This window comes from Molossus molossus, unplaced genomic scaffold (assembly GCF_014108415.1).
Source record: "Molossus molossus isolate mMolMol1 unplaced genomic scaffold, mMolMol1.p scaffold_m16_p_2, whole genome shotgun sequence".
Taxonomy (NCBI): domain Eukaryota; kingdom Metazoa; phylum Chordata; class Mammalia; order Chiroptera; family Molossidae; genus Molossus; species Molossus molossus.
In genome coordinates, this window is record NW_023425355.1 from 147920344 (window position 1) to 147948060 (window position 27717).

The following is a 27717-nucleotide window of genomic DNA, read 5'->3' on the forward strand; positions in this document are numbered from 1 at the left end:
TCTGTCTGTCCGTCCCCCACGTCATCTATCAAAACAGAATCAATAGGATGTTATAGGAAAAATGGGGGGGCCCTTTATCCTGAGCTCAGCACCTTCTTTCTGCAGCTTCTCTCTTGGTGTTTGGTGGCTTGGGGGTGGGGAGTGGGGGCTGGAGGTTAGACGTGGAGCTGTGGGGTGCACAGAAAATGTGGGGGGTCCTGCCCGGAGTCTTTATGGGTGGTCACAGCTCCCTGGGCCTGAACCCTTTACTGATGCTCTTCCCCCAAAAGAGATGCCCAGCAGGTGTCATCTATCAGCTGTGCACAAATGAGGAGGCTGGGACTGTACCCCCGACAGCCCTCCCTGGCTCCCCCAGCTCTGGGTGGGGGGCTTCTCCCCAAAGCAAGGTGTTGGGATGAGGCAAGAGACGGTGCGTTTTAGCCTCAGAGAAAACCACGTCTTATCCAAAGCTCCTTCCTCCCACCCCACCCTGGCCCACCTGATTCCCAGAACTTGGGAACAGGGGGAGCGATTTCTCAGGGCTCTGCCAAGCTCCCCTTCCCTTGCCCTCTGCACGCCAACCTCAGACTTTCTGGGCTCCCAGCCCCCCCAGTTCCCACAACCTCTGAAACCACGGCATTACTCAACCCCGTTTTATCCACGCACCAGCCGGAGGCACAGAGAGAGCAAGGCGGCTGCTCAAGGTCACACAGCGTGACTCGCAGACCCCGCTTCTCACCCAGGGGGTGCCATTCAGAGTCTGGGCCCAGCCACGGAAATCATCGCTCCTGGGGTTCCATGCCAGGCCCTGGGGATCCCCGCCTCAGACCCTCGCTGTCCCCGGGGCTCCCTGAGGACACACATCTGTGCCGAGCCCGTGAATGAACCGGCCTCTGGGCCCTTCCGGATGCAACGCTGGCCAGTAGGGGACTTTGGGGACACGTGAGCAGCCTCGGGGACAGGACATGGGGACCGATCACAAGACCTCCCCACGTCCTGCTCATCCTGTTGAGCAAGACACTGGCCGGGTGGTTCCCGGATCACAGCAGGGGGAGGCTGAGAGAGTCCCCACTTCTGGGGGTGCTGAGCGTCCTCTGCTGCTGGAGTCTCACGTCCTGGGTCCGAAGGGGCCCTTCTCTGGAGAGAGCACCTCAGAGACAAAGATGCATTTAGGGGTCTCACTGGGCAAGCCCACAGAGGGTGCACAGTGTCCCCCCAGGGCCCTGACGTCGGGGACCCACGTGCTTAGTCACCGGTGGGGCCACACGGGGTGCACGGATGTTGGCCGTGAGCCATGGGGCACCCGGTGAAGTTCCCCATTTCACTACGGTGGGGGTTCCACGCAGAAAAAGGTCCGGCTGCTGCGGGTCCAGGTTCTCACTTCTTCGCAGTCATGGGCGTGATGTCCGGACCCCTGTCCGGCCCCAGCAGCCCGCTGTCCACGTCTCCAGGCCCACGGAGACTCCGGCTGCGTGTCCAGGCCGGGCACCCTCCGGAGGACCGTCGATCCCTCAGGGCTTCCTTCCGCCCCCTCGAGACGGAGCGACCGCTTCCCAATGGTCACCGAAGGCAGAGAAGCCCGGTAGTGACCGTGGGGCTGATTGTCAGAGGCACGTCCGGGGCGGCCGAGCTGTCCAGGGCCAGGTGGGGGAGGGCGTCTGCGGTCAGCGCTGCGGCCTTGGGGTGAATTCTAACCTTTGGGCTCCGCTCAGGGCTCACACAGGGCGGATGAGGAATCGTGACCTTGTCTGCGCCGTTGGTTGAAGTCCAAGGCAGACACACCGCGAGGGGACCTCGGTGCCGGGGTCTCCCTCCCCCCCCGGGCTGCTGAGGGTCCTGAGCAGACCTGGGTGCTGAGCTCTGTCTTTGTTTTTCTGGTGTGTCATTTGAGCCCAGTGAGCCCCCGAAACCCTTCTCAGCAGGGTTTCCTTTTCCCCACCCCCGTCGAGGTTCAGAGTCAAAAAATCACAAAATAGAAAACTCTGCTAACGGGCGAAACCCGTCCACGCACGAGGTCCGGAACATCTCGGCAACGGAGGTGTCCGACGCTCACACGCGGGACATGGACTCTCCGACGGCTTCTACGGTCAACACCTCTTCGTGGTCCCCTTTCCCTTCAGCTGGGGTACACTTCTCCCAGATGATCTGAGGAGGAGGAAACAATGAGGGGTCCGGGGGCGGACGTTGGGGACTGTCAGGAGAAACCCCAGGCAGATCTACACGCGTGAGCTTGTAGCTGACAGAGGAGCCGCCTGAGGAGAGATGTGGTGTCAGACAAGGGACGTGCAAAGGTCCTGGGGCAGGATGGAGCTCGGAGAGAAACAAGGGGGAGGTGGTTCCTCCTGGACCCTGGACGTCCCAGGGTACCAGGGGCGAGGGGGCAGGGCCAGGGCTCCCTGTGATGCCCCGAGAGATGTCCAGGTCAGCGGGAGGCGGACCAAACGGGAGTTGGCGGCTATGACTACAGGGAAGAATACACTGTGGGCGGCCAGGGGGCAGCTTGAGCCACCAGCCAGGAAAGACGTGGTTTCTGCCTGAAGGAGAGGGACCCGTGAGGACAGGCTCCCGGGGCGTCAGGAGTGCAGATCCCCTGCTGTTTGTCCTTCTTCACCCTCCTGGCTCCTGCTCGGGGGATTAGGTCAACCCCCTGTCCGTCTGTCTTTCAACCGCCCACACTTAGCTCACAGACTAAATCCCAATGCCAGCACCAGGCCACGAGCTGGACGCAGGATTCCAGCCGCATCCCGTAGCCGCCCTCGGGGGGCCCAGAAAGGGGACGGCAGGACATGAAGGGGTTCCCGGGCCCCTCCCCATACGAACCTCGTCGTCCGTCAGATGGCCGCCGGTCCATTTATCTTTGATCTGGGGAACTGGCCTCCCAACCAACCTGGAGAGACAAAAGCACGTGTGGAGGGACGACCCAGGTGGCTGAGGTCCTTCCTCCTCGCAGACCCGGGGACTCGCTGTCCTGTCCCGGGAGCCTCCTCGGGCTGGTCTCTCCGGAACAAGGTCATTGACGCGTCCCCGAACACAGACCCAAGTCTCCCAACACAGACCCAAGGAGACCCTGTGGGAGCTCAGAGCGGTGACCATGGGCCTCTTTCTAGAAACGTCACTGTGCTCCTCGGATGCAGGGACGGGCTCGGGGACCTGTCCACTCCAGGCAGCTGGGGCAGGGTGTCCAGGACCCCGGTGTTGGAGGCTGGAGGACCCTAAACCAAAGGCCCCCTCTTCCGCCCCAACTTCTGTCCAGGGCCTCAGCCTGTTTCCTGACTTGTTCTGAATTTTTTCAATGTCACGACTTCGCCTGCACCTGGCGTGTTGGCAAAGCACCCGGGTCGGGCCGCAGGTTCCAAGGGACATTTCCTGACTTTTCGCTGCAAAGTCCCTCCGTTTCTCGGACGTGAGAAGGTGTGTGTTCAGCTGGAGGGCGTCCCCCAAAGACACAGTGCTGAGACCCGACTGGGGACGGGAGCTTATCGGAAACGGGGGTCTCTGCAGACGGGGTCCGTGAAGGACCTGAGCGGAGGCCGTCCTGGGTCAGGGGGGCCTCCGTCCAATGACAGGCCCTTGGAAGAGACAGAAGAGGAGACACAGACGCAGAGGAGAAGCCCCGTGGGGACGGAGGAGAGACGGGAGGGACGGGCCCCCCGCCCAGGGACGCCTGGAGCCCAGGAGCCGCAAGAGGCCGGGGCTGTTCTGTTCCTGCTGACCCCACATCTCCCCGGGGCCACGAGGTGCGCACGGCCGCCTTCAGCAGGTAGCTCAGTGTCCGCCCTGCTCTCGGGCCGCGTCCCTGCCCTGAGCGCAGTGAGCACAGGCCTCCCCGCCGGGACGGGCATCGCACGCCCTGGGCGCTCGTATCTGCCGCGGGACGGTCCCCTCTGCTAAAGCTCCCGACCTCTGCCCCACGTGTGCAGACGACAACGTGGGCACAGTTCATCCCACAGCATCTGTGAGCGGCCGAGTCCCGCGTAGTGCTGAGGCCACAGCCGTAAAGACGCAGGGACGTGCGTGCGGAGGTGCCCGCGGAGGTGCGCGCGGAGGTGGCCGGCAAGGCCCGGCCCTGGGGGGCTGCGGGGTGCTGGGCCGCAGAGTGGGGTCCGCGGAGACCTCCTGCAAGGGCTGGGCTTTTCGGACGCCGAGGGCCCAGCAGGACGTGTGAGGAGACGGCGGGCAGACAGACGGACATTCAGGGGCGGCACGCGTCAGAAAAGCCGAGGGCACCTTTGCGCACAGGGCTGAGCTCGGGGAAGGGCCGACGGCCGTGCACGGAAGGGCCCAGCCTGTGTGGTCCGCGGGGCCGCACCCGGCACGTGTCTCAGGACACGCCTCTGGGGCAGAAGAAGGAGTCCTTGGCTCCGCTGACCGGCTCTGCGGACCATCTCGACCCCCTCGGCGCGATGGCCCCGAGGGGACCTTCTGAGCTCCCGCCGAGCCCCTCCAGGCTGTTTCTCTCCCGGTGTTTTTCAGTTTCTCCGCCAGCCTTTGCGTCTCGGACACGCTCGCTACTGGAGAAGTCGCCCACTGACCCACTGACCCACTGACCCTCTGATCCATGGATCCGCTGACCCGCGGACCTACTGACCCACTAACCTACTGACCTGCTAACCCGGTTCAGGACGGCCTGCGGATTCTGTAAGTGGGCTTTCTCTTTGTGGGAGAAATGGGCGGATTTTGGACCAGACACCCCCCCCCCGTCTTGCCCGTGGGCAGGGTGGCGGCCCCCTGCTGGGGGGGGGGTTACCTTTTCAGAAGGCAGCAGAGCATCTGGACGCCGACCAGGGTGCCCAGGACCACCAGCACGTAGACGTGCGCCAGGCTGGGTGCCCGCTCTTCGGAGCCTGGGGACAGACAGGGACACAGCAGGCACCCCCTGGGGTGAGGGTTCAACACAGGGCCCCCCGCCCCCTGGCGAGTTCCCGGCAGAGAAGAAATACCCACGGCTGGAGGGTGAGATCACCCCGAAACCTTTTAAAACACCTGCTCACGGGACCGATCGGGGCCATGATCGTGAGAACCCACACGGCCCGGTTCCACCGAGCGCGCTGCCCCGGGAGACTGACCCCCGACTGGAAACTGGACACAGAGACAGGAGCAGGTGTTTCCAGACACACGGCCTAAACACTGGCTCACCTGTCTGCTGCCCTTACCTGTCGCTGACTATCAGAACCACCACTTCCTACCGTTAAAGTTCCTTTTTTTTTTTTTAAATCATGGACCACATTTTATCGCTTCACATTTAAACATCCAATTAAGCCCTGGTGGTGCGGCTCAGGGGTTGAGCGTCGACCCTGCACCAAGAGGTCGCCGGTTTGATTCCCAGTCAGGGCACATGCCCAGGTTGTGGGCCCATCCCCAGTGGGGGTGTGCAGGAGGCGGCCAGTGCATGTTCTCTCTCATCGATGTGTCTGTCTCTCCCTCTCTGTAAAATCAATCAAGAAAATCCAATTAAGCCATGGTGGTATTGCTCAGTGGTTAGCACATCAACCCATGCACTGAAGGGTCTTGGGTTCAATCCCCGGTCAAGGGCACATACCTGGGTTGCAGGTTCGAGGAGGGAGTGGGGGAGGCAACCACTCAGTGTGTCTCTCTCCCATCCTTCTCTGTTTCTCTCCCGCCTCGCCTGCCCCTCTCTCTAAGAATCAATGGAAAAAATATCCACAGGTGAGGATTAATCACAACAAAAAAGCCCAATTATTTTTATTGCTTTTTAATCCTCCCCGGAGGCTATTTTTCCACTGATTATGTGAGATAGAGTGGGAGGAGGGAGAGAGAGAGAAACATCGACGTGAGAGAGAGACACATCGATTGGTGGCCTCCTGCACGGCCTCGACCAGGGCCGGGGATTAAACCTGCAACCCGGTTACATGCCCTTGACCGGAATCGAACCTGAGACTCTTGGGCCCCGACAGCCGATGCTCTCATTGCTGAGCTCAACCAACCAGGGCCAAAAATATTTAATTAAAACAGCCAATCTTATGCCTGGAAATCTCTATTTCATTTCAATTTTTTTGCCCCTTTTTAACCCCATTTTATTATTTATTTACTTATTTATTTATCTATCCCCACCCGAGGACATTTTTCCATTTTTTGTTCAGATAGAGCAGGAGGGAGAGAGAGGAAGAGAGGGAGAGAGAAACATCGATGTGAAAGGGACACATCGAGTGGCTGCCACCCGCACGACCCACCAGGGCCGGGGACAAACTGCAACCGAGGTGCGTGCCCTTAGCGGGAACCGAACCCGGGTCTCTCCGGACCGCAGGCCGACGCTCTAACCGCTGAGCCAAACCGGCCAGGAATTTAACCCCATTTTAAATTGGGTCGTGGGTGTTTTTTTCCCAAGTTCTCAGACTGCTTTGTACGTGGGGTGTTGTTACCCCTCCGCCACACATGACGTGTGCATATCCCCCTCGCTCTGTGGGTTCTCTCTCCCCTCTGGGGCGCACCCTTGACCGCACCCACGTGGCAACTCTTTATAACAACGTCCAGTTCACCTGCTGTTTTCCCTGCAGTTGGCATCAACCCTGGACATCGGTCCTTAAACGCAAGGCTGCAGCCTGCGCCCCGGCTCCAAGCGCCCCCTTCCAGACTCTGAAGTATCAGAATCCGCACATTTCACGTACAGTCTGCGCTGCTGGTTACACAAGTCACGGGCCCCGGATCGGACAAGCAACCCCGGAAACTCTCCGTGTGACAACGCTTGAAAAACACGGAACACAGGTGCCGATTTGCACGGATCTGGGGAACACACGCGTCTTAGGCAGCCTCGTGGCCTGGCGTCCGAACCCCTTGGTTCTTGCCAAGAAATAAAAATCAGAGGCGGAAAAGCCGATGCCAGGTGGCTAATGTGGTTCCTAGAACCGCTCTGTCCTGACGAGGAGGAAACAGACCCCATTTAGACGTGAGCTTTATCCTGACCAGGAACCGAGATGGGTGACGTGACCGGGAGGGACTGTTTCCTGGCGGGGTGCGGACTTACGGAAGCCTGTGCCTGGGTCCCTTCCTTTGGGGATGGAAAGAGTTAGGCTTCAGTGCGAGCAAAGAGCACAGGGTTTTGCACAACAACAGCTCGGCCTTCGGAACCTCCTGGACGGCTCTCGGGTCAACTCAGGGTGGCCGCACCCCGCGGCGCTGTGGAGGGGTACGCACCGAACTCGGCAGGGGGGCTCCAGGCGCCCCAGTGAAGCAACCGGGAGTTTGTGGTCCGTATCTGCACCGTGTGTCTGGCTGCGGGCTGCGGGCTCGGGAAGTTGTATTTATTTTCCAAATCACCAGATACCTCCACCTTGGGGGAGAACAGAACGTCAGAGACACTTGTCACCGGTGAGGAGCACAGAAAGGGTGGAGATGTTTTGTTTTATTTTTTTATTAGTTTTTTTTTTTCCTTTATTGATTTTAGAGAGAGGAAGGGAGAGGGAGAGAGAGATGGAAACATGGATGAGAAAGAACATTGATTGACCACCTCCTGCGTGTCCCCACTGGGCATGTGCCCTGACCGGGAATCGTACCGGCGACCTCTTGGTGCAGGGTTGACGCTCAACCGCTGAGCCACACCAACCGGGCTGGAGATTTTTTAATTTAAATCGCAGAGATGAAATGGGTGACACGTGAAGGGCACCCTCTTTTGATCTCTGCACAAGTGTAGAATGAAAAGGGAGGCGGCGACCAAAGCAAAACCATCTCGTCGTGCAGCGCAACATCGGTGCCGTCTAGAAACTCCAGCTCTGCAAACTCAACGGAGGTGTTTGCCTCCAGACGGCTGTGGACGAGCGCTTGGGAGAATAACCACAACCAGAGATTCATTCGTTCACCAAACCACCACCCCTGTGGCTTCTAGAACCGTAAATACAGAGACAGGCGATTGTCCGCGGCTCAAGGGATACCAACAACCCGGGAGGCGGATCGTGTCCCTGGGGGCGCACGTGGTAGGAATCCCGTCCAACTTCCTCGTGGACTAGAGGACGATACCGAGGTCAGAGTGGTGCAGACAGACTGTCACCAAGACGTGCTTTGAAGATGTGCCTGGAGAGCTGTTTCGATGGAGATAGTAATCCCCAGATCTCTCCGAGGACTATTTTCTCGTTGACCCATGTGGACGGAGCAGGGATGGGCTGTGATCGGCAGGGCGTCCTAACTCATTTCAACCGTAGCAAGGTGACCTGAGAGCCAACGTGAGACCCCACCCAGTGGGGCTACGGGTGGGGCCCCTGCGTCAGTGACCACATGGCAACTCTGATGAAGGTACAGGGGGAATCTGGGGTCAGAGCATTGACTCACCAGCTGATGGTCACTGTGCTCCATACTGTTCTAGAAAAACAAAACACAGAAGGGTTTTACTTTTCTCTCTTTCAGAGGTTTGTTTGTTTCTACCATTGAGTCCTGTTGGGGGGACCCAAACAGCCACGGCCACGCAAAGGGCCAACCTTCTGGCCATGGCTACCCTGCAGGTGACGGCACAGGGGTGGCAGACGGGTGCTTGGGAGGTAACGTGTGTTCTTCCCGGACCCAGCACGTGACGGACCCTCATTAAAGTGCAGTGGACACGGAGCAGAGGGTTCTCCTCGTCTACACTGGGTCTAGTGGACACGGAGCAGAGGGTTCTCCTCGTCTACACTGGGTCCAGTGGACACGGAGCAGAAGGTTCTCCTCATCTACACTGGGCCCAGGTGGACACGGAGCAGAGGGTTCTCCTCGTCTACACTGGGTCCAGGTGGACACGGAGCACAGGGTTCTCCTCGTCTACACTGGGCCCAGGTGGACACGGAGCAGAGGGTTCTCCTCGTCTACACTGGGCCCAGGTGGACACGGAGCAGAGGGTTCTCCTCGTCTACACTGGGTCCAGTGGACACGGAGCAGAGGGTTCTCCTCGTCTACACTGGGTCCAGGTGGACACGGAGCAGAGGGTTCTCCTCATCTACACTGGGCCCAGGTGGACACGGAGCAGAGGGTTCTCCTCGTCTAAACTGGGCCCAGGTGGACACGGAGCAGAGGGTTCTCCTCGTCTACACTGGGTCCAGTGGACACGGAGCAGAGGGTTCTCCTCATCTACACTGGGCCCAGGTGGACACGGAGCAGAGGGTTCTCCTCGTCTAAACTGGGCCCAGGTGGACACGGAGCAGAGGGTTCTCCTCGTCTACACTGGGTCCAGTGGACATGGAGCAGAGGGTTCTCCTCGTCTACACTGGGTCTAGTGGACACGGAGCAGAGGGTTCTCCTCGTCTACACTGGGTCCAGGAGGCTTCTCCTCGTCTGCACTGGGTCCAGATGGATGTGGAGCAGAGGGTTCTCCTCATCTACACTGGGTCCAGGAGGGTTCTCCTCGTCTACACTGGGTCAGGTGGACACGGAGCAGAGGGTTCTTCTCATCTACACTGGGTCCAGTGGACGTGAAGCAGAGGGTTCTCCTCGTCTACACTGGGTCCAGGTGGACACGGAGCAGAGGGTTCTCCTCGTCTACACTGGGTCCAGGTGGACACGGAGCACAGGGTTCTCCTCGTCTACACTGGGCCCAGGTGGACACGGAGCAGAGGGTTCTCCTCGTCTACACTGGGTCCAGGTGGACACGGAGCAGAGGGTTCTCCTCGTCTACACTGGGCCCAGGTGGACACGGAGCAGAGGGTTCTCCTCATCTACACTGGGCCCAGGTGGACACGGAGCAGAGGGTTCTCCTCGTCTACACTGGGTCCAGTGGACACGGAGCAGAGGGTTCTCCTCGTCTACACTGGGTCCAGGAGGATTCTCCTCGTCTACACTGGGTCCAGGTGGACACGGAGCAGAGGGTTCTCCTCGTCTACACTGGGTCCAGGTGGACACGGAGCAGAGGGTTCTCCTCATCTACACTGGGCCCAGGTGGACACGGAGCAGAGGGTTCTCCTCATCTACACTGGGCCCAGGTGGACACGGAGCAGAGGGTTCTCCTCGTCTACACTGGGTCCAGTGGACACGGAGCAGAGGGTTCTCCTCGTCTACACTGGGTCCAGGTGGACACGGAGCAGAGGGTTCTCCTCATCTACACTGGGCCCAGGTGGACACGGAGCAGAGGGTTCTCCTCGTCTACACTGGGTCCAGGTGGACACGGAGCAGAGGGTTCTCCTCGTCTACATTGGGTCCAGTGGACACAAAGCAGAGGGTTCTCCTCATCTACACTGGGTCCAAAAGGGTTCTCCTTGTCTACACTGGGTCCAGGAGTCTTCTCCTTGTCTACACTGGGTCCAGTGGACATGGAGCAGAGGGTTCTCCTCGTCTACACTGGGTCTAGTGGACACGGAGCAGAGGGTTCTCCTCGTCTACACTGGGTCCAAAAGGGTTCTCCTCGTCTACACTGGGTCCAGGAGGCTTCTCCTCGTCTGCACTGGGTCCAGATGGATGTGGAGCAGAGGGTTCTCCTCATCTACACTGGGTCCAGGAGGGTTCTCCTCGTCTACCCTGGGTCAGGTGGACACGGAGCAGAGGGTTCTTCTCATCTACACTGGGTCCAGTGGACATGAAGCAGAGGGTTCTCCTCGTTTACACTGGGTCCAGTGGACACAGAGCAGAGGGTTCTCCTCGTCTACACTGGGTCCAGGAGGGTTCTCCTCGTCTACACTGGGTCCAAAATGGTTCTCCTTGTCTACACTGGGTCCAGGAGGATTCTCTTCATCTACACTGGGTCCAGTGGACATGGAGCAGAGGGTTCTCCTCGTCTACACTGGGTCCAGATGGACACGGAGCAGACGGCAACATATAACTATTGGTCCTCTTTCTTCTGCTTCTGAATTGTCAACATCAATTCGGAGACGTTCATGGATACTTGGGTCTGTGTCTGGCTCTTCAGAACTGTTGTCGTCCTGGTCCTCTGGTCACAAACAGCTCTCCCCACCCCCACCCCACCCTGCATTCATCACAGCTGTGTCACCCCCATCCTGTGACCCTAGCCCTCACACCAAGTCCTGGGGTGGCTGCCAAGCTCTCTGAGGTCCAGGGCCTGCAGGCAGCGGCGCTCACTCACCTGTCTGTGGATGTCCAGCTGGTACTGGAATTCCCTGTTGGACAGGTTCAATCGGCTCCTCGGCTTCTGCCACTGGATGAGGCAGTGAGATTTGTTGCAGTGGATGGTGATATTGCTCGGTGGGTTGTATACTTCTGTAAAGTGAACCCAAGAGGCAGCCCTGAGCCAGAGTGCCTCCTCTGTGCTATGGAGGAGAGACCCCGAAAGTGAGACCCCAGAGGTAAGACCTCAGAGGTGAAGACCTGGAGGTGAGACCTTGGAGGTGAGATCTTGGAGGTGAGAACTTGGAGGTGAAGACCTCAGAGGTGAAGACCTGGAGTGAGAACCTGGAGGTGAGACTTTGGAGGTGAGACCTTGGAGGTGAAGATCTCAGAGGTGGAGACCTGGAGTGAGAAACTGGAGGTGAGACCTTGGAGGTGAAGACCTCAGAGATGAAGACCTGGAGGTGAGACCTTGGAGGTGAGACCTTGGAGGTGAAGACCTCAGAGGTGAAGACCTGGAGTGAGAACCTGGAGGTGAAGAGCTTGGAGGTGAAGACCTCAGAGGTGAAGACCTGGAGTGAGAACCTGGAGGTGAAGAGCTTGGAGGTGAAGACCTCAGAGGTGAAGACCAGGAGGTGAAGAGCTTGGAGGTGAAGACCTCAGAGGTAAAGTCCTGGATGTGAGACCTTGGAGGTGAGACCTTGGAGGTGAAGACCTCAGAGGTGAAGACCTGGAGTGAGAACCTGGAGTTGAGATCTTGGAGGTGAGACCTTGGAGGTGAAGACCTGGGGTGAGAACCTGGAGGTGAAGAGCTTGGAGGTGAAGACCTCAAAGGTAAAGACCTGGAGTGAGAACCTGGAGGTGAAGACCTCAGATGTAAAGACTCCAGAAGTGTGATCCCTTCTTCCAGACTTTCATTAACGGTCACCTTCTAGAGGTCAAGAAAGGCATGGGCATGTCTGAGTGTTGGCACCTGGGGAACAGGACTGACTGGCTTCGGTGTGCCAAGGACAGGAGGTCCGGGTTCTGGGAGGCCAGGAGGGAGGTGGTGATGAGGCCTGGAGAGAGCCTCATGAGATAGCTGTAAGCGTTAGTGGCCTGAAGTAGCCTATGGGACCAGGGAGGCTGCAGGTAGAAAGAGGGGGCTGGCGTGGGAAGAAAAGATAGTGTGAGGCATATGGAAGGGTCCTCGTGAGGCTAGCCTGGGGCAGGATGCTGGAAAGAAGAGAAAGAGCTGGGAAAACCAACCAACCAACCAACCAACCAACCAAACAACCCCACCAATTCCCAGTGGCCCAAGATGGGTGGGGAGGATGAGGGTCCCCATGGAGGATTCTGGGTTCTAAGGAGAGAGAGACGTCATCTCTGTAGGTTCAGTGTGTGGACACACGACCATCTGTAGGCTGTGGGGTGACCCACAGTAAGGGGAATGCAGGGAACGAGGTCCACATGGGGCCAGCAAAGGCATCCTTTCCCATAGGGGTAGCAGAGCATCTGACATGACCTCCCGTGTGCTCCCACCATCAATGGAGATTCAGTGCATCATGCCCCCTACGGTGGTTCCAGCCAGAAACAAGACGGGAGCCCTGGGTCTGATTTCATCTTTTAAAAATAATTTTCAGTAACAGGAGACATAGCTAAGATCTGGAAACAGCCCAAGTGTCCATCAGTAGACGAATGGATAAAAAAGCTGTGGTACATGTACACAATGGAGTACTATGCAGCCGTAAAAAAGGAAGATCTCTTATCCTCTGAGACGACATGGAGGGAGCTGGAGAGTATTATCCTAAGCGAAACAAGCCAAGCAGAGAAAGACAAATATCACTTATTTGTGGAATATAATGAGCATAACAGTCTGAGGAATGGGGTAGTCCCAGAGACGTGGAAGTGGGGTACAGACTGACAATCCCCAGAAGATGGGGTGGTGGGGGAGAGATAAACCACAGAATGTATATGCATGTATGCATGAACAGTGGACAAGGACAACAAAGCTGGGGACAGGGTGGCGGGGAGGAATCAGTGGGGGGAAAAGGAGAAACATCTATAACAAAATAAATAAATTAATTAAAAAAAAAAAATCTATTCTGAGTTTCAGGTAGACCAACCTGTGAGGAGACATTGATAGAACTTAGGAAGTGACCACCCATCAATCTAGTTCCCGAATAGAGAGAGAATCATCCACACGAAACAGACTGGTGTCTGCCAGGTAGGGAGTGGGGTTGGGGAGCAGGGGGTGAATGAATAAGGGGAGGGGATTAAGGGGTACAAATTGGTAGTTATCTTGATTCCATTTTAACTGGTGCTGGTTCCCTTGGAAACGCAGAGACTTGACTCGTGATTGGAACCTTTGGAGGTGGTGTTTGGACGACTTGGTCTAGCAACGCTCCTCTTGGGACTGTGCACCCCATGAGAGTCCCATCTGCACGGGGAGAGCCGATCACGTTGAATCCTACCCTGACGTCACTGGGAACCTGGATTTCCAAGCTCAGAACAAAGGAAGTGCCACTGTCCCCCAACCCAGAGCTCCACGAAACCCACTTTTTAAATTAAGGCCTGATCAAATCAGCGTTCATGGGTGATTAAATTTGCCTGCCTGCCCCTGCTCTTACCTCTAATCACGTGGATTTTTGTTCTAGTGACCAACGCCCATTCTCAGGGGCTTTCCAAACATCACCTCGTCAACATCAAAGGAAATTCCCACCGTTTGGCGAGGCTCTGTGCCAAGTACATTCTTTCTAAATGTAGAACGCAATACCACACGTAGGGCCCGGGGAGACATTTTTCCTACCGTGACGACCAGCCTTTTGCTGACCCTGCAGGACATTCACACAGAAGGAGGCGAACTACACAAACACACCTGTGCATGTCCAGGGGCGTGCAGCCGGAGGTCCCCCGCACAGCTGAGCCTGCAGGTGGCGCACCCCAGGGAGTTAACAGGAGAACTGGCATTGAATGAATCTTCCTATCCAACCCGGTCACCCGGTTTTTCCTTGAATATCCCACATGCCTCCCTGCTCGGGGACTAGGTGAGGGGTAGCCCAGGACTTGGGAGTTTTTAAAGGATGTCCAACAAGGTTGCTGGGCGGATTCTGAATGCAGATTTGCCCCACGGTCAGGAACGGGACACTGAGCAAGCTGGGAACCCCTGTGGCCTACTTGTAGGATTTGGTCTAGAAACTGCTGTCTTGCTGTGCTAGGGTGGCTGCGTCTCTAATTTGGAGAGACATTTCAGTGCAACCCTCAAATGAGAGAAAGTAGGGCCTGTGCACCCACCTCCTGTCCATCCTTTTGTCCTGGGGGTGGGGGCCTTCGCTGCAAGTGTAATCTCTGTGTGTCCAGGGTGTGCTGTTCCAGGGCCTGGGGTTATACTGCACTGGACGGGCCTTTGCGCCCTCAGGGGGCCATCGGTATGGTCGTATGCCACTGACTTTAATTCAGAATAAAAGCAGAGGGGAAACCTTTCCTTTGCAATCTTTTCTGTGTCTGTAGCCATATGGTTCCATACAATCAAAAGAAGCAAACAGAACGGAAGCATCTGTAACCCTTGGCAAGCCCGAAAAGAAGTAGGTTCTGTTATTACACACAACGGTGTGTGGGAACAGGGTCTCTGCAGACGGGGTCCGTGAAGGACCTGAGCGGAGGCCGTCCTGGGTCAGGGGGGCCTCCGTGCAATGACAGGTCCTTGGAAGAGACAGAAGAGGAGACGCAGACACAGAAGAGAAGCCCCGTGGGGACGGAGGAGAGACGGGAGGGACGGGCCCCCCGCCCAGGGACGCCTGGAGCCCAGGAGCCGGAAGAGGCCGGAAGGACCCTCCTGGAGCCTCGGAGGGAGCGCGGCCCTGGGACACCCCGTCTCAGACATCTGGTCTCCAGGACGGAGAGGAGATAAATTTTCATCATTTCTAGCCCCCAGGAAACGTATGCAGATTTCAATACAAATTGTGTTTGCTATATAAGCAGTCGCTCAATCACGGGTCCTCATTCTTACCTATTCTGTGCAATAACAAAACGTCATCAAAGAACTGGATCCCTTTCGTCCGACTGGTCCCGTTAACCAGGATGTAAATGTTCGAAGAAAATCCTGAGGCGCCTTCCAGGTGGCACCCCACGTGGATCCCCGCGTCTTCTACGTAGTGAGGACATTCTATTTCGCGTCCTCTCCTGTAAGATTCCAAAGTGGGCAGACAACCATGAGGACCGTTCTTTTCTTTCTTTCTTTACTGTGTTTCTCGTGGTTGTCGCCGTGAGGTCAACACGTACTTGAAGTCTTGGATATGGAAAAAATATTGCACGTCGCCAGGGGCTGCTCGACCCTTTGCCCAGGTGCAGTTCATGAAATCCGCATTGTAGATGCTACAGGAGACATTCTGTGCTGCCGTGTCATTCTCACCTGGGGAGAGACACAAACAAAACAATTTGCACCTGAAGGTTCAAAGGGGCCGGGCCAGATGGCTTCCTGATCTCTATATCCACCAAGTCATCAAAGAAGCAGTAATATGAATCCTTCCTAAACTCGTCCAAAAATTAGAAAAGGGAACACGTCCAAACTTACAAAGACAACACCATCCGAATATGAAAGCCAGATAAAGACATAAGAAAAGAAAACTATGGGCTAATATGCCGAATACACATAGATGGAACAATCCTCACCAAAATACTAGATAATGAAATCCAACAGCACATTAAAAGAATAAAATGCCGGAACCCAGTGAGACTTATTCCAAGCATTCAAGGATGGTTCAACACACAGCAATCACTCAGCGTGATACACCACATCAACAGAATGAAATAGAAAAGACACATGACCATGGCAAAAGAGGCAGAAAACCCACATGACACAATTCAACACCCATTCGTGCTAAAAAACACACTCCACAAAATAGGTACAGAAGCAACCTGACCACACCACAATAAAGATCAAATATGAAAAGCTCTTAGCTAACGTCATACTCAACAGAGAAAAACTGAAACTTTTTCCTCTCTGGTCCTATACAAGGCAAAGGTGCCCAATGCCACCACTTCTATTTCACATACTTCTGGAAGTCCTAGCTAGAGCAATTGGATAAGAAAAAGAAATAAAATAATCCAAATCAGCAAGGAGGAAGTAAAATGACCACCGTTTACACATGATATTGGTCATATATGTAGAAAACCCTAAAGACTAGACAAACAAATAGACAATCAAGAAAGATATTTAGAACTAATAAACAAATTCAGTAAAGTTGCAGAATACAAGATCAACCCATGGAAATCAGTGCTGTTTCTGCACACTAACAGTGACCTGTCCAAAAGTGAAATTAATAAAACAATTCATTCACAATAGCAAGAACAAGAGTAAAGTACTTAGGAACACACTCATACACTATTACAAAGTTGATGAAGGAAATGAAAGAACACACAGATAAATGGAGAGACATCCTATGTTTATGGATTAAACTAATATTGTTAAAATGTGCATACTACCCAACGTGATCTATAGATCAATACGACCCCTACCAAAATCCCATGGCATTCTTTACAGAAATATAAAAATAAATCCTAAAGCTTATATAGAACTGCAAAAGACTCCAAACATCCAAAGCAATATTGAGAAAGAACAAAGCCAGAGGCCTCATAGTTCCTGACCTCAAAATACATTACAAAGATACAGTAATCAAAACAGTACGGTCCTGGCATAAAAATAGACATGTAGAAAAATGAAACTGATCAGAGAGCCCCCAAATAAACTAACACATTTGTGATCAACAAATCTTTGATAAGGGTGCCAATAACCTAACGAAGAAAATATTATCTCCTCCCTAAATGAGGATGGGAAAACTATATCTCCACAGGCAAATAAATAACTAAAATTGGAGTCTTATCTCACACCGTGAGTAAAAATTAAATCAAACGGGTTAAAGACTTACACATGAGACCTAAAACTGTGTAACTGCTAGAGAAGAACATGGGAAGGAAATGTATTGACATTGTTTTTGGCAATTATAGTTTTGATATCACAGCAAAGAACAGGAGACAAAACCAAAACTGGACAGTCGGGATTTTTATCACACTAAAAGTCTTCTTCAAAGCAAAGGAAACAATTCGCCTAGTGAAAGGCCACCTACTGAATGGGAGAAATATTTGTTACATGTATATATATATGTATCTGATAAGGGGTTAATATTTACAATGCATTAGAAACTTTAAAAACTCAACAACAGAAAACAAATAATAAAGCATCCAAATAATCTGATTTAAAAATGGGCAAAAGACCCGAATAGACCTTTTTCCAAAGAAGACATACAGATACATGAAAAAAGGTGCTTGACCAGCTGGTGTGGCTCAGTGGACTGAGCATCGTCCCTTAGACTGAGAGGCCCTGGTTATAATTCCTCGTCATTCTATGCTCTGGTTGTGAGCTGGATCCCCAGTAGGGGGCGTGCAAGAGGCAGCCAATCAATGTTTCTCTCTCACATCGATGTTTCTATCTCTCTCTCCCTTTCTCTCTCTCTCAAAAATTAATAAAAAACATATTTAGAGAAAGAAAGAAAGAAAAAAAGGTGCTTAACATCACTCATCATCAGGGAAATGCAAATTAAAACGACAATGGGATATTTCACCTTACACCTGCTAGAATGACTATTATCAGAAAGACAGGAGATGAGGGGTGTTGGTGAAGATGTGGAGAAAAGGTGACCCTCGTACACTGTTGCTGGAAGTGTAATTGCTGCCGTTCCTATGGAGACCCAAGCAGTTCCTCAAAATCTTCAAAATAGAACACCCATATGATTTAGCAATCTCACTTCTGGATATATATTTTTAAAAAATGAAATCTGGATCTTAAAGAGATATGTGCACCCTCATGTTCCTTGCAGAATTATTCACAGTAGTCAAGAAACGAAAACAAACTAAGTGGCCACAGATGGATAAATGGATAAAGAAATATGGGATGTATCCACAATGGAATAATATTTAGACATGATAAAAAGAAATTCTGCCCAGCGGGTGTGGCTCAGTGCATTGCGTGTTGTCCCATGGACTGAGGTCTGGGTTCGATTCCCAGTCAAGACACATGCCCGGGTTGAGGACTCAATTTCATGTAGGGGGTGTGCAGGAGGCAGCCGATCTATGTTTCTCTCCCACATCAATGTTTCCATTTCTCCCTCTTCTTCTCTCTAGAAATGATCAATAAAAAAAAAAAAAAATGAAAAAATAAAAGAGAGAAATCCTGCCATCTGAAACACCATAAACGGACTTGGAAGGCATTATGCTAAGGGAAATAAGTCAGACACAGAAAGACAAATACTGTGGCATCTCACATATATGGGATGTAAAAGATTTGACTCACAAAACCAGAGACTAGAATAGTGAGGGTGGGGAGGAGCGAGAAATGGAAAGATATTAGTCAAAAGCACAAACACTGAGCTTTGCAAGAAGGAATACATTCTGGAGATCTAATGGGAAGATCTAGTTAATAATAACATATTGGTCACTTGAAATTTTCTGAGAGAATAGATCTCAAGTGTTCTCCCACTACCCCACCCCTCACACAAATAAATAAAACAAACAAAAAAATGCTAACCATGGGAGATGCTGGGTATGTCAATAGCCTGGTTGTAGAAATCATTTCACGATGCATACCTGTACCAAAGCTTGAAGTTGTATACCATAAATATATACAATTCCTATGTTTCAATTATATCGTCATCAAGCTAAATGGAGGAGGGTCTACTGTGACAATAGCGGGACAGAGAAGAATCACTGGAATGTTTTTCTTACCTGCGTTAGTGAAGATCAGTTCTTCTCTAATCTGGCTTTGGTTGATATTTACTTTAACTAGGAGCTTGGATCCCTTATGAATAATAGAGTTTTGAAAGATGCAGTGACATTCATTCTCCTTGACCTAGAAAGATGCAATTAGCCAGTGAATTAGGAAGAAAGCTTCTCTCCTCTCATCATCTCATCATGATGTTGCTTTCTCTCATTTCAACTCAGTGACGTCATCTGCCGTTTTGCATGACATCTCCCCCATGTACTTTCTCTGGGTGGATGCTCATGAACCACCGTGCAGGGGCACCTCAACTTGATAGCCTAGAGTAGCATTTGCAAGGTTGGAACAGAGCTATGTCACCAGGGATCTTGTTAAAATGTGGATACTAGTTTGGCAAGTGTCAGTCAGGGCCTGAGACCCTGCATTTCTAACACAAGCTCTCAAGCGATGTCGGTGGAGCCCCATTCGAGTAGCAAGATCCCACATTATCTTAAACTTCATGGAGCTCAGTGCACCATCTTTCATGTTATTGCATTTTCTTGTCCTATCTCATAGCCCACAGCCCTTCCCAGCCTCCCCGTTGACATTGTATCCAAGTCAGTTTGCTATTTTGTTTTCTTTGAACACTCCAGGTTAATGCTATGTCTTTCTCAGGATTAAATCTGGACCATCGTTGATGCATCAACCAACCAAAAGGTTGCTGTTTTCTGAGGATGGGCAGCCAGTATCTCTAAGCACAAAACAAACTATTTGTCTTTCTCCATCACTGTTGTTGGAGAAGTCTATCCTCCTAGAAGTCACCCCTGGAAATTTTAGGAGCATTTGAGTGCCTGCTTGGAGTCTACTTCTACTGCTCTGGGTCCCCCATCTTGCCAGCCAGCTTCACTGCCCATACCTTCCGTGGCCAAGTGTCCCAAGGGTGCAACCTCCTCCTGGTTCCCCCTTCTAAGTATAACCTCATGGACGTTCAGATCTGGGACTACTTTCCTATGAGCATGGCTGCTGCCGTCTCTTAACTTTTAGAACAGATATTTTTCCAGGGACCTCCTCAGTCACCCATGGAATCAGGACACTGGACATCTCTTGGACATGAGCAAGAACTTTCTGGTACAGCTCGAACCTTGGCTTCTCATTGTGCCCTCATGTTTTATATGTGATTGTCACCGATGTTTGTTACTGCCTTGTTGCTACGCTGATGAGAGCTGCCTAAACCATTCCAGTAGAGGGCATCAAATCCATCTTACCTTCTTTGTAACGGGTCCGTTTTCCTCGTCACTAATCCCACATTGGATCGCGGTGGTGTTTTCTTTGCAGTCCCAAGTTAACTTCATTTTCCATGGGTCAAATTTCATGTTTAGTCTGGGGAGAGGTTCCATGGTTGACAGATCTGAAAAATGGAGCCACCGGATTCAGAAATCATTCTTTTCTCGTCTCCATACCCCACGACCTACACGTTCCATGTCTTGTAAGCTTAGATCAGGGCTGGGCTTTGTCTCCCTTCCCCCGTCATCAAGTCAACCAGGGTCTTGATCCTGGTCTCTCCGTTTGCTGAAGGTTCTGATGTTATACTGTGGTGATCTCTGAGTCTCACTGACCTCACCTGCAGAGAACCAGGGGGCCGTCATATGGGGGGGTCCGTCACATACATTAGAAATAAGATGAAATTGGGCCCGCCTATTGGGACATGTTTTCACATGCCAGTCGTCTAAATGCGAGTGGCTGAAAGGAGTCAAGCACATTCATACACTCACCCTGGTGCTCCTGGGTCAGAAGTGCTGGATCAAGAAGCACCATGACCAGGACGGCTCTCACCAAGGAACCCATGAGGCTTCCTGAGAAACAGGGAAAAGCTAGATGGAGAGAGAGAGAGAGTCACACTTTGAGGAAACATAGTTTCTTGAGGGTTCTTGGCAGAAGTACACAGCCGTATTCATCCATTGACCTTGACAAGATAATCTGGGACCACCCCCACATGTCCATATCCTCAACTCTAGTTCACCTGCCGAGTCCCTCGGCCATGCATGAGAGAGAGATTGTTCCATGACACGGCTGCTGTCTGTCTCCCTGGATAGACCCAAGCCAGAACGGAGGTTGCTTTCTGCAACCTCCCCACCCCCCAGAGACTGTGTGTTTGTAACTAATGTTTCATTCTTATAACAGCGGGGAATTGTAACCTACTCCACCATTCCTTTGACGTTGTTTCGGTACAATCGGACTCGAACTCCTACGTAGCTTGCAGCTAAACTGCATGTTTGTGTAAAATCCTAGGAATGAACATCAGAAGCTTCAGACTCTGACCTCCAGTCACCCCAGCTCTAGAATTGCTGACCTTCAACTGTAAAGTCAGGTTGACATAGAATCCGGAGGGTGCACCCCCGATCATCGCTTGACCAGTATTGAGGTCCTTATCAGAAAGGCCCATGCTGCTTACACGTGGAGAACTTTTGCTTTCCTTGGTTTCTTTTTTTTTATTTCTTTTTTTATCCTCACCCGAGGACATTTTTCCACTTCTTGTTCAGATAGAGTAGGAGGGAGAGAGAGGAACAGAGAGAGAGAGAGAAACATTGACGTGAAAGGGACACATCGAGTGGCTGCCACCCACACGACCAACCAGTACTGGGGACAAACTGCAACTGAGGTACATGCCTTTAGCGGGAACCGAACCGGGGTCTCTCTGGACTGCAGGCCGACGCTCTAACCACTGAGCCAAACCGGCCAGGGCTCTCCTTGGTTTCTTTGTTCTGTTTTTCCTCTCCCTTCTCATCAACTCTCTGATGCACTGAGATGTTGAGATGGGCTTTGTGACAAGGGTCCCCCATCTTCCCAGGTGTCCGCCACTTGAATAAACCACTTTCCTTTTCCACCAGCACCTGTCTCACAAATTTCGCTTTCATGGCGGCAGGCAGCCAGACTTTGGATTTAGTTCCATTCTGACATAAAGTAGCACCCTTCCCTGCCTCCTCCTCCGACTTGCTGGTTTCTGGAACAGGTTATTATCCTGACCTGGTGAAGCATTGACATTAATTTCTGTACCTGGTAACACTCACATACTATCGCCCGTAGCTAGTTCCTGTATCCTTTATAATTCTCTGGCGCCTGCTCCGTGTCATGAGGTCCATCTCATCTTGCAGCCACCTGAGACACACGTCATTTGTACGTTTCCCTTAATATCCCTGGGTAATCAGCACACCGGAGTGGCCTGTCTCTCCTTTGCATTTTACCTGCTCTGCATTTTCAGAGGTACATTTTGTGTCTCCAGCTTCTCCCTGGCTGTGCACATATGAAAACCATGGGGATTAGAACTTGGATATTTGGGAGGTATTATCCAGCCCCCACCTCCCGTGCACACACACACACACACACACACACACACACGTACTAGACCCACCCCCCAAGGCTTGGAGCACAGTCATGAAAGTGCCCATTTTTAGGTTCACACTCCAGCAAAGGACAGAGAAGATGGACGGTTCAGGTGTGGCCACACTGCTGGACCAAGCATCAGCAGTGTCCGAACCCATCTAACATTAGGACCCATCTCTCTCCCTGTGCCCAGGTTGAGTGATAAACCGTAGGGTTGCCCCACTGTCTCCCAGGCTACAGTTTCGTTTCTCCACATCCACCTCCTGCTCTGGAGCTGGCCTGACTCAAAATCAAGAACCCGCCCACCCATTTGCTTCTGCTTTCAAGGTCTGGTGCCTCCCACACTGCGGATGGGGACTTACCAGCACCCTGTCACATCCTCACGCCCCCCCTTGAATCAATCCTAAATGTCTGGTGGTCCAGCTGAGCCCTGAAGCCATGGCTCATACTTCCTGTTCTCTTAAAATGTTTTTTTAAAAAAATCCCCACTGGAGAATATGTTTATTGATTGTTAGAGAGAGGAGGGAGGGAGGGAGGGAGAGAAAGAGAAAACCATCAATGTGAGAGAAACCCTTTCCCAATTCAACACAACCAGACATCGAACCCACAACCCGGGTATGTGCCCTGAATGGGAATTCAAACGGCCACCGTTTGGTGGATGGGACGATGCTCCGACCAACTCAGCCATACCAGCCAGGGCCTAAGACGCTTTCAGAAGAAATCACTGTCACTTTGAGGGGTTCCTCATGGCTCCCCATCTCTCGTAACAATCAGACTGGATGTGGGGACCAGAACAAAACAGCGATGTATCAGAGGGCCACTCGGTAGTAATATATACTTTTTTTTTTTTTATCCTCACCCGAGGACATTTTTCCATTTTTTGTTCAGGTAGAGCGGGAGGGAGAGAGAGGAAGAGAGAGAGAGAGAGAAACATCGACGTGAAAGGGACACATCGAGTGGCTGCCACCCGCACGACCAACCAGGGCCGGGGACACACTGCAACCGAGGTCCGTGCCCTTAGCGGGAACTGAACCCGGGTCTCTCCGGACCGCAGGCCGACGCTCTAACCGCTGAGCCAAACCGGCCAGGGCTAATATATACATTTTTCATTTGAGTTTGGCAACAATTAAATAGTGTAAGTAAAGACAGAGACAGAGCCCGGCCGGTGTGGCTCAGTGGATTGAGCATCGTCCCATGGACCGAGGTCCGGGTTCGATTCCCGGTCAGGGCACAGGCCCGGGTTCTGGGCTCGATCCCCAGTAGGGGGCGTGCGGGAGACAGCCGACCGATGTTTCTCTCTCACATCGATGTTTCCATCTCTCTCTCTGAAAATTCAATAAAAACATATATAAAAAAAAAGAGAGAGAAAGACAGAGAGAGAGATGAAAATAAAAGGCATCGGTACATCCCAAGACATGTTAAGCTCAATGCCTATTTCTCTGTGATGCACCAACCTAAAGGCTACACTGTGGGATTCCAACCCCAAGACCTTCTGGAAAACAAAAGTCAGTGGTCGCCAGGGGCCAGGAGCCTTGAGGGGTGAATACAGAGCTCAGGGGACGTGTCTGGCCAGCACACTAGTCCGTGATATCCTCCGATGGTGGACACCTGTCATCATACAGAATGTGCAACACCAAGACAAACCCTATTCTATAGTGGGGTTTAGTCAACAACACCGTGTCCACTGGGGCTCGTCCCGGATCACGGAACGACCACGGCGACACAAGATGCCACAAACACCAACTGTGTGCCCGGGACCTGGGCATCTTGCCACGTCCCTTCCATATCCCTGCAATGCAGCCGGTCAGACAGGCCGAGACCAGCTTCCCGTGGTGTCTGATATACGTGGGGTCTAAATAGCAACAGAAATCAGACAGAAACAGAGTCGGAGATGCAGAACATAGACGGAAGATGCCACCGGGCAGGGCGTTGGGGGCTGGGGGAAGAAGGGGAAGGGATTCGAAGGACCGACGCACAGTCGCAGAACAGTCCCGGGATAGAAGGCACGAGCAATAAGCCCATCACGTTCTCATAACTACCGAGAGTCGGCGGTGCTACGTGATCCGTGGGATCCTTCGTCGGGTCCTTAAATGTCTAATCACTGTATCGGACGCTGGAAACCAACATCACAGTGAGGGTCCAGTGTACTTGGGAAATAAAGGAATAAAAATACTTAAAAAATAAAGTCTGTGAAACACGTTGTCAGAATGGTACCATTCAAACGCCTGTTCTGTGTTCAGTCCTTGTCATTTGGCCTGTCTTTGGTTCTTGGGGTTCCCAGTTTTATTGTGCACAGTTCACGTTTTCGGTATTTTCTCGGGGTGTGTGGACTCTACCTGTGTACACGGTGCCCCTCTGTTCTTGGGGGATCACTTTTCTAGGGGCTGCTGTTGGACATGAGCACAAATGTCCTTCCTTCCTTCCTTCTTTCCTTCCTTCCTTCCTTCCTTCCTTCCTTCCTTCCTTCCTTCCTTCCTTCCTTCGTGCCCACCGTCCAGCAGCCCCAGGCCATGCACCCCCGCACCCTGAACCCTCTTCTCAGACGTCCCCTGAACTCTGCAATATTAGGTTTCAGACCGAATATCACTTTCTACCTAACGGGGGGATTAAGCCGCAGACCACACCTGTTCCCACATCTCGGACACCCACGTACCTGGCACCTTGGGTGATGGGGAAGCACCCCTTTCCGGCACCTGAAGCTGGGCCCGCCCCATCCAGACTTCCTTCCTGCAGGTCCTGGCTGGGGGGGTCTCTGCTCGGGGGCAGGGGAGAGGGCTCCTCACTGCACCACACGCAGGCTCTAGGGGAAGACACCCCCTTGCAGTCTGACCTTGCTCCTGCCCAGCTTTGTCCATTTGCACGGTGTGCACCTGCCCCTTGGAGCTGAGCTGCTTTTCGGATGAGGACGGGCAGGAAGGGACCAGAGGCTGGGACAGCTCAGGTCTGTGTGGCTGCAGCCTGGATTCACCACCTTCCCCTCCTCCCCGTGAGGTTCCTGAGTCCCCGTTTCTCCTCCTCACCACCGCCCCGCCTGCTTCTGGGGTGGCCGCAGAGGCCGGCGGGCAGACGCATCCCCTCTCCAAAGGAAGCGACTCCCCCAATTACTTAAGATAAAGTGACATGGCGAGACCACTTCCCCATGGACGTCTTCTAACCCAAATCCGTTACCAGGGTTAGGCAACGGGGTGAACTTCTCTAAAGTTGACGGACACAAAGAAGCCGACCACCGAGACATCACACACCTCGCGGGAAGCTCCCGATGGGTTTCCCTCTCACAGAAAGGGTGCGTCGTGAGGGAGGACCCCGGGGCTAGGACGGCGGGCCCTCCACCCGCACCCCACACACGCCCCGAGGAGAATTCAGCTATGTCAGGGGACAAGCCGTGTCCTGATTCAGGCAGTGCCTCTTCGGGGTGTAGGTCACACCGTCCCTGTCTCCTCCTCGCACCCCTTTTATAAGACATATCTCGGCACCCTCATGGGACTTGCCAGAAAACTAAAGTCCAGGAACATCCCGTTGACGGAGTGTCATTGTGCCTTGATTTTTTAAAAACATTAAGACAAAGTTTCATGGCATAAAAATTCCCTCTCGCAGCGGACAGCGGAGGCCCTGGCCGGGTCGCCCCCTTGGTTAGAGCATCATCGCCGGCGGCCGAGATTGCGGGTGTGGTCCCCGGTCGGGGCCCTACCAGGATCGACAACCACGGTGGATTTCCGTGTTCCGGGCACTGCAGATACACGGCCCCCTTCAGAGCGCTGTTTCTCAAGGTCACGGGCTCTGAGTTTCATCCGAGACAGGGGTGTCATCGGCAGGCACCCCCGATGGCCCTGGATGCCTAGCTCCCTGCCTGTGGATGACGCCTTCAGACAACACCCAGCGGAAAACACCAGGTCCGTCCCCAGGGTCTCACCCTGACTGGCCCCCAGCTCTGCTTCATCTCGGGGGGCTCTGAGATCCAAGGTCTGTCGGCCACGTGTCGACCTGAGGTGTGCGGACGACCGTCCCCCCTGCCGATGATGGTGAGCGTGCACCGTTTCCAAAGTTCTGCCAGTTTAGGGGGCAAGTACAGGTCTCCTGGGGAGGCCGGCAAGCTCCCCGTGCACGGTGGCTAATTCCTGCAGCTGACCGAGACCGTCAAGCACAGCATCCACGTGCCGTCCGAGGCTCCGCACGGTGACGTCACAGATGGGTGCCTTTCCTCCAGCAACCCCCGTTTCACACCCTGGGGTCCCCGTGGACCTGGAGCGTGACCCACCAGCAGCAACCAGAGAAGCAGAAAAGTATGCAGCAGCCGGACACACGCACGGACCACAGCTTACCCGCCGGCCGCCAGCTGTCCTCCATCCGCCTGCCTTCATTCACTCGGCTCCCCGGCCGGTCCACCTCGGACCGTCCTATCGAACAACTTCTCGGCGGCTCCCAAGTGAACACACTGATTATATTCAGGAAATGTGAACCCAAGAGTCTTCTGCGTCTCCATTAAAACCTCCCCTTTCCTGTTCTGCTTCCTCATTGCTGCTTCCTACGTGGGACCCGTGTTCTCGTCCAAAGGGCTGGGCAAAGCGAGCTCGCCAGGCGGGCATGGACGTGCCCGTGCAGTGGGCGCTGGCGTGGGGACACGGGAAGGACTGCGCGGGGAAAAGGGGGATGGACAGACTGTGCGCATGTGGCTCCCCCTTCCTGGTACGCCTGCCTCCTCGATGCCACGATCTAGACAAAGTGATCTTCTCGAGGGGGACCGGACGCCCCGGCGAGGTCTGCTCAGAGTCCGCACCGTGGGGGGAAGGGGGCTTCTTATTTCACTGCTCAAGTTCGGCGTCTACACAGAGAACATTCCCTTCCCTGTGCGCGCGAGCTGATGGCATCGCACCTGCCCCGAAGGGGTGCCGTGGTGGGGTGTCTCCTTCCCTCTAGTGGCGAGTGCGTCCTGGCTCGCTTTCGGCATCGACAGAGAAATGTACCTTCTCCAGGGTGTCAGCAGCACAGGCTCAGCAAGCCTGCTCCGCCTGGGCGCCAGGGGGGTGCCCCTTGTCCTCGGTGACGGACACCTGGGTGCTAACTGCTGGAACGGGGTCCGTTCCCTTCCGTGCCATCCGTCAGACCTTCCCTGCGCGCCCGGGGATGCAAACCTGCCCGAGGGAGGAGGAGGCGGGCTGGCAGCTCACAGTGGGTCACGGCTGAGCAGAAGAACCATGGGCATCGGGGACAGGAGCACAGGACCGGACGCCCCCATAGAGGAACAATCTCTCAGAGGAGGAGATAAGCAAGATGAGCTCAGGGAGGAGCCGTGTTTCGTTAGCACCCGGGAGGATGTGATCACTTCCTGTCGGATGAAAGGAGAACCTGGAGCTTACGGGCAGCCCCGGGGAGGGGGAGCCCTCTTTTCAGATGAGGAGGACGGGCGTGGACGAGGGCCGGGCAAGAAGGTCACGCTGACGGAGACGGAGGGTTGACATGAGGCATCGCTGGCCCGGCCCATTGCTGCCGATGAGAGTGTCCATGCGGCTTCTGTACCCCCTCCTGATGACCCATCTCAGGAAGCGGAGGAGCAGAAGAACAGCCAGACGTGGGGAGATGGCTGTGAGCAGCCCGGGACACACGGGGCGGCCAGGTTGGAACTGCGGCCGGATGCTGGGGCAGGAGGGCGGTGGAGGTCG

At 53.7% G+C, this 27717-nt stretch overlaps 1 protein-coding gene across 4 annotated transcripts; it reads right to left on the reverse strand.

Annotated features, from left to right (window-relative positions):
- CSF2RA (colony stimulating factor 2 receptor subunit alpha) lies at nucleotides 1–27313 on the reverse strand. 4 transcript variants are annotated; one of them, XM_036271325.1, is made up of 13 exons: nucleotides 26380–27313; nucleotides 21748–21970; nucleotides 20452–20550; nucleotides 19945–20087; nucleotides 18709–18832; nucleotides 15211–15340; nucleotides 14939–15111; nucleotides 10970–11103; nucleotides 8260–8289; nucleotides 7132–7267; nucleotides 4727–4823; nucleotides 2800–2866; nucleotides 1–2124 (listed from the first exon to the last, which is right to left on the reverse strand). In XM_036271325.1, exons 3-13 carry the CDS (start codon nucleotides 20522–20524, stop codon nucleotides 2029–2031), a joined length of 1203 nt encoding a protein of 400 aa, XP_036127218.1. In that variant the 5' UTR covers nucleotides 20525–20550; nucleotides 21748–21970; nucleotides 26380–27313; the 3' UTR covers nucleotides 1–2028. The 4 variants fall into 4 exon arrangements, with proteins under 4 accessions (XP_036127218.1, XP_036127217.1, XP_036127216.1 ...); XM_036271324.1 differs by lacking the exon at nucleotides 21748–21970 and having other exon boundaries at nucleotides 20452–20532; XM_036271323.1 differs by lacking the exon at nucleotides 21748–21970.
- Between the last annotated feature and the right edge of the window lie 404 nt (nucleotides 27314–27717).